Consider the following 6,256-nt stretch of genomic DNA (forward strand, 5'->3'; position numbering starts at 1 on the left):
AGCGGGCCGGGCAGGAGCGCTGAGCAGGCCCGAGCGCCCCGGCCGATGCAGGCCAGCTGCGCGGCGGACTGCGAGGGCGCGGCGGCGGTGGAATTGGGCGCAGGCGGCGTGCAGGGCAGCTCGAGCCGGCGGAGCGGCGCGCCGGCGTTCTGTCTCTGTCTCTCCTCCGCCGCCTCCGCCCGCCGGCCGGCCGCATGCTGCTGTCGGCTTGGCACCGGCGGCCGCCTGCCCTCACTCTCGCGTCTCTCCTCTGCGCTTCTCTCCAGGCCCACCTCCTCTCCACCACCACCTGCCCTGACCGCTGGCTTCTGCATCCTCCTATCTCGCACCCAGATGCTCCGCCGCGCCCTGGCGAGCCTTAGCTGCTGAGCGCACCCGAGCGCCAGTCCTCTCGACTCCCACACCTCCTCTCCCTCTCTCCGGCGTCGATTTCTCGTCACTCTTGCGCGCGTGTGCTGCGCAGGACGCCTCCGCACCGTCGACTCTGCGGGCTTCCCTTTCTCCTCGGCTTCCGGTTCTCCCTCTCACCCTCTCTGCTCCCGGTCCACCCGCAAGCGCGCGTCGCCCACCATGTCGCACTTCGTGTCGCTGAGCGACAACAACCTGTACCGCATGTACGAGTTGCTGCCGCCGCCGCCACGGTCCCTTCTCTCGCGCGCTCCCGAGGGCATCCGCGGCGTGCTGCCCGACTTCAGCACCGCCGCCGACCCGGCAGGCGAGCTGCGCGAGTGGGCGCACCGCATCTTCCACTGGAACCTCGACTTTGCCTGGCCGCACTTCTACGCCGGCACGGCCATCATTGGCGTGCTTATCCTGCTCGTCGGCAGCATCTTCGCACGGCGTCTCTGGGAGCACTCGCTCTGGGTCGTGCGCTTCGTGCGCACGCCGCGTGGATGGCTCGCCATTCCGAATGCCATCATCAGCTTCGCCTCGGTACGTGCCTGCGCTCGCGGCCCGCCTTCTGCACACGCTGATGCTTCGCATAGATGACTGGCCTCTTTGGCTGCCTGCTCATCTCGCTGTTCTGGGTGTACTTCTGGTACTTCCACAGGGGCATCGAGAACGGGCGGCCCACGTACGCCGTGCTCTGGCTGTGTGTCACGTGGACGCCGCTCTTCTGGTACGTGTCGCTGCTCGCTGCAGAAGCCCTGCGCAGCCGCTGATTCATCGCTACAGCGCCGCGCATCTGGCATCCTGGGGTCTGTACCACGCCGTGCCCAACTCCTTCTCGTCTGCGCCGGGCGAGAACGAGGTGCGCGGCCCCTTCAAGCGGCTCCTGCTCAAGCCCGCCACGCTCAACATCTGCGGCGGCGTGCTGCCTTTCGTGCAAGCCGCCAGCGTCATCGCACCCGGCGTCGTGGCTCATCTGCAGTACGTCATTGCGCTCGACGACTACGACAAATGGCTTGCGCGCTACGGTTCGCAGACGGAGCTCAGCCAGGAGATGCTCGTGGCCGCCCAACGCATCTGGTATGCCCAGCTGCGCTCGATGAAGACGGCTTCGACGGCCTTCTTTGTCTGGGCCGCCTGGGCATTCGTGCTCTTCTTCGTCTACAGCATCCTCAGCTACCGCCTCATCTCGGTGCTCTGGACGCAGATCGCCGAGCTCGGCCGCATCCACGCCAACCACATGCGCCAGACGGTCCCGCTCAACGACGTCACGCCGACCTCGCCGGTAGGCACGCGGCAGAGCGTGCCCGTCATCTCCTTCTCCGACGACAAGGACGAGCGGGGGCCGACCAAGAGCGGCAGCGACGCCACGGGCTCTCATGACAACGAGCCGCGCCTCTCCGTCTCGACGGGCCGCGCTCCCTCGGAAGCGCCGCAGAACTTCTTCCCCTCGATGCGTCCATCGGCACTTGTGCACCGCACCGCGCCGAAGCACTCGCCGTCGACGAGCTCCAAAGAGCGTCGCTACCTGCAAGTCGTGCTCGTCCACGTCTGCATTCAGTCCTTTGCCGTCGGCCCTGCCATCCTCATCTTCGACGCCATCGCCACGTGGGTCGCCGCGACCATCTACGGCAGTAGCGAATGGCCCGAGACGGGCCTGGGCTACATGCTGGCGCGCGTCATCGTGGCCGCCTCGTGGACGTCGTGCATCTTTGGCACGCTCACGCTCGTGGCCATCTGGCAGCGCGTGTACGAGCCGTCGATGGTCTTTACGGGCCTCATCCGCGGCCAGACAGGCCCGCAGAGCAGCGACAAGGCCAAGACGGCACGCCGACGCAACGGCCGGCCGATCAGCCGCACTGGCGCGCCAGGCTCGCCGGCCGGCGAGACGGGTGCCGGCGGCATGCTCACGTCCCTCTTCGAGAGTGTCACCGTCGACCATGGCGCCTGCGACGCCACAATGCCGCGCATGCCCGACTGGCAGACGCGCAGCGCCATTGCGGGCCACACGCCGCACCGTCTCTCGGGCGGCGTCGATGAGGACGACGAGCTGAGCCAGAGCGAGCACGGCGTCATGTCCGTCACCTCTGGCGGGCGACACGGCAACACGCTCAGTGCCGGCGCCCTCTACCCGACGCCTGAGATTTACATGGAGCGCACCATCGAGACGGTCGTGCAGCACTCTCGGCCGCGCGGTGGCAGCACGTCGCTCGACCCGCTCACCTCGGTGCACGTCGATGACGACCTGGAAGCTGGCATGCTCACCAGCAGCGATGACGAGGACGGCCGCGGCTCTTCCTACTGGGGCTCTCGGCCCGCCACATCGCCGAACCCCAACGCCAAGGGGCGCTCCAAGTACTTTGCCAACGCAGGTCCGCGTCCTCACAGCGCAAACAATCGCTCGTTGAACGCACCCTCTAGCGCGCCGCCACGCAGGTCGAGCAGAGGCGCCCGCGTCGCCGTGCCGAGCTCGTCGTCGCCTGCTCTGCCCGTGCCGCCGGCGCCGACCCGACTGCGCAACCCGCTCGAGCCGGGCACGGCCATGTAATGGCGCCTCGCCCTGCTCCACCAAAAAGCGCCTACCTGGACTGCCTCGCCTTCTTCGTCACCGCCCTCGACACTCTTCGCTGCCCTCTTCCGCCCCCCTTTCAATGCGCGCGTTGGCCGCTACGTGCCTTTCTATGCCATTCCTAGTCACCGGCCTCGTCATTGACGGGGACACGAGCGTGCTCTCGCCATCAAGACGAGCCCCGTGTGCCCCGTACAGCCACCTCATCGTTACCTCCTTCACATCCTTGCTCGCGCTCTCGCCCACATTACCCCTCGCCGCTGCTCTCAGCCGCCCTCGCACTCATTTACCAAGCACCGACACACACACACACACTTGACCGAACACCACACACACACACATACTTCCCATCCCGTCTTGTCTCGCCGCAGCCCGCTCTGCCCCTGCTCCCCTCCGCCGACGCGCCCCAGCTTGCCGTCGATCCGGCCCACATGGCTCGATGCCAGCCCGCCGTGGGCCTGCGCTCCTGCCAATATATCAATTTTTATCCACTGCCTCCCTTGCAAGCGTGAGAGGGCACGAATGGAGGCCACTTGGTGCCTGACGTGCGCCGCTGGGATCGCCGAACGGTGCGCTGCGGGACCGAGAGGAGGCGGCTCGAGCGGCGCCAGCGCAGACGGCGGAGGCCGCGCGCGGCCCGCGGCACGTCGGCACGCCGCCTCGCCGCCTCGCTGAGCCGCCGGCTGGCTGGCCCCGCGCCGCCGGCGCCTTTTGAGAGAAAGGCTCCGAGGCGACGCGCGCCGCGGCCGTGTCGCCTGGAATGCCGCGAGACGCAGCGCCTCTACTCACCTCTGCCTCCTCCGCGCCGGGTGCATCAAGGTTGCATCCTGTTCAGCGAGACCCATCATGTCGCGCCTCTTTGCCCGCCATGGCGACGACGACATGGAGATGCCGTACGACGCCTCGCGCCACGGGCCCGACAATCGCCCGCCGTCCGCCGAGCGCATGGCCGCCATGCTGCACCACGACAACTGGTACACGATGCAGCGCTACGAGAACCGTGCGTTGTACCCCCCATGCCCAGTCGTTTGCCTCGGCGCGAGGCCGCTGACTCAGCATCATTGCTCGTGACAGGCACCACCTGGGTGCTCCTGGCCCTCATCGCCTTCCTCGCCGTCGGTCCCGGCCTGCTGCGTCGTCTGCGCGTCGCCAGGCCGCAACTGGCAGCCCGGCTGGTCTCGCGCCTGCCTGGATACTACGCTCTCGCCGCATTCTGTCGGCGCATTGGCTACGTCGAGCTCGGACACCTCGGCTTTGGTCTACGCATGCCTGCGCTTGGAGCGACACTCGTCATCGTTGTCTTCTCCGCCGGCATGTTCATCTGGTCGCTCGTCGTCAAGCCGTGGTATAGGCCGTCGCGCGAGTGGGGATGTGAGTGATCTTGTAGTGCCTGCCTTGGGCTGTGGTTGTCCAGACTGACGCCCTCCCTCTAGCGCCTCCTCTTGCGATTCGCACTGGTGAGCTCGCAGAAGCGACTGCGTCGACCGACGACGACTGACAGCTCCTCTCAGCGATGATTGCCAACGCCCTCATTCCGTTTCTCTTCGCGCTGAGCATGAAGGTCAACGTCATCTCCTTTCTCACTGCACTCTCACACGAGCGCTTGCAGGTAAGAGCCCGCCGGTGCGAGCGAGCGTAGCATAGGCTGACCTCGGCACGGCCGCAGGTGTATCACCAGTGGATGGCGCGCTTAGTCGTGAGCAGGGCCATCCGTCAAGGACATTTACTAGCGCCCTTTCGCTGACTTTCCACGCTAGCTTCTGCTCAGCGTGATGCACACCATTCCCTTCATCTGGCAGCCGCTGCACGATGCTGGCTACGAGAATCTCAAGGCCTGGTGGGACTCTGATGCGGTGACCAACTGGGTGAGTGACGAGCGGCGAGAAGCTTGGTGCAGCGCTCACGCCCCCCCACAGAGCGGCGTGGCGGCGCTGGCCATCATGGCCTGGATGGTCGCCAGCTCGACTCGGGTCTTCCGCAATATGAGCTACGAGTTCTTTGTCATTGTGCGTCCCCCCTTCTCCGTATCCCCCACGTCCCGCTTCTCCTGACGCATCGGGGCACAGCAACACATTCTCTCGGCAGTGTCCTTCCTCGGCCTCTACTTCTGGCACACCGCCAACGGGCTCAACTCGTGGATCTGGCTCTGGGCCACCGTGGGCATCTGGGGCCTCGCCACGCTGCTCAAGTGGTCTCGCTCGGCAGCTGCAAGCCAGTACTTTGTCAACATGCGTGCGTCCGTCGAGGTCGGACGGGCAGAGCTCGGCGCCGGAGGTGGCGAAGTGGTTCGCATTGCGTTGCGTACGCCCGTCAAGTGGGCACCGTGAGTTTGTACTTGTTGGGCCGGCAAGCTTGCCACCCCTGGCTGACGAGCAAAGCTGCTGTTAGCGGCTCGCACGTCTTTGTGCGCTTCCCCACCCTCGCGCCCTTGCAGAGCCATCCATGGACCATCGTGACGCTCTCCTCTCCCTCTCCCCATGCCGACTCTCAGCTCGTCCTCGTCGCTCGCGTGCGCGGAGGCATTACGCGCGTGCTCCATTCGCACGTCGAGACGCACGCCACCGACGATGAAGAGACGCTGCTGCGTGCCGACGACGACGACGGCGAGCAAGGCGGCAAGATGCGCACGAGCGCGTGTCTCGTGCCTGCCATCATCGACGGACCATACGGAGCGAGCTCGGCGGTGGTGCAGGCCTTCGACGAGGTGGTGATGCTCATTGGCGGCATGGGCATCACATATGCCCTCCCGACGTTGATGCATCTGGCGAGCGCGCGCAGCATCGTCACGCGCCACGTCTCGCTCGTATGGACGGTGCGCGATGCAGGTGCGTTTGTCTCGGAGCAGAAGAGTGGCTAGCGGAGAGAAGGAGGTGGCGCTGACGCAGAAGCTTCCATGCAAAAAGGCCTCATGGCTTGGTTTGCCGAGTATCTCGATTCCATCAGCGAGCGATTCGCCTCTTCAGCCATCACGTTCGCCTTTGAGCTCCACCTTACCGGAGCAGCGCAAGCCTCGCTCGCCGGCGACGGCGAGAAGCTGCGCCACTCCACGCGCCGCGTCGGCCGCCCCAACGGCGCCGCCCGAGTCGCGCAGGCGGCGCAGGAGGCGCGCGGCCGCAGCGCAAGCTCGCTGGCGCTGCTCGTGTGTGGCCCTCAGGGCCTCGCTGACGATGTAGCAAACGCCACGGCACGCCTGCAGGGCGAGAGGCGCGGCCTGAAGGAGGTGTACCTGCTCAAGGAGCATTATAGCTGGTAGCTGCGCCCCCCCCCCCCCCCCCGCGTCCCCTCCGCTCGCTTCCT

General features: G+C 66.5%; 3 protein-coding genes across 3 annotated transcripts; 2 read left to right on the forward strand and 1 right to left on the reverse strand.

The window, feature by feature from the left end:
* Nucleotides 1-466: 466 nt before the first annotated feature.
* On the forward strand, nt 467-3,082 carry FA09DRAFT_152465 (hypothetical protein). The gene is made up of 3 exons (XM_025739199.1): nt 467-933; nt 987-1,120; nt 1,177-3,082. Exons 1-3 carry the CDS (start codon nt 571-573, stop codon nt 2,936-2,938), a joined length of 2,259 nt encoding a protein of 752 aa, XP_025595443.1. The 5' UTR covers nt 467-570; the 3' UTR covers nt 2,939-3,082.
* Nucleotides 3,083-3,847: 765 nt separating this feature from the next.
* On the forward strand, nt 3,848-5,816 carry FA09DRAFT_302001 (hypothetical protein; the record flags this gene model as incomplete). Its single annotated transcript, XM_025740389.1, has 9 exons — nt 3,848-3,959; nt 4,034-4,330; nt 4,393-4,416; nt 4,471-4,568; nt 4,626-4,655; nt 4,717-4,824; nt 4,876-4,965; nt 5,026-5,282; nt 5,348-5,816. The coding sequence occupies 9 exons, from the start codon at nt 3,848-3,850 to the stop codon at nt 5,814-5,816; spliced, it is 1,485 nt and encodes a 494-aa protein (XP_025595444.1).
* Nucleotides 5,817-5,819: 3 nt separating this feature from the next.
* On the reverse strand, nt 5,820-6,256 carry FA09DRAFT_152524 (hypothetical protein). Its single transcript, XM_025739200.1, has one exon. The coding sequence runs from the start codon at nt 6,198-6,200 to the stop codon at nt 5,919-5,921; it is 282 nt and encodes a 93-aa protein (XP_025595445.1). The 5' UTR covers nt 6,201-6,256; the 3' UTR covers nt 5,820-5,918.

This window comes from Tilletiopsis washingtonensis, assembly GCF_003144115.1.
Source record: "Tilletiopsis washingtonensis strain MCA 4186 unplaced genomic scaffold FA09scaffold_24, whole genome shotgun sequence".
Classification (NCBI taxonomy): Eukaryota; Fungi; Basidiomycota; class Exobasidiomycetes; order Entylomatales; genus Tilletiopsis; species Tilletiopsis washingtonensis.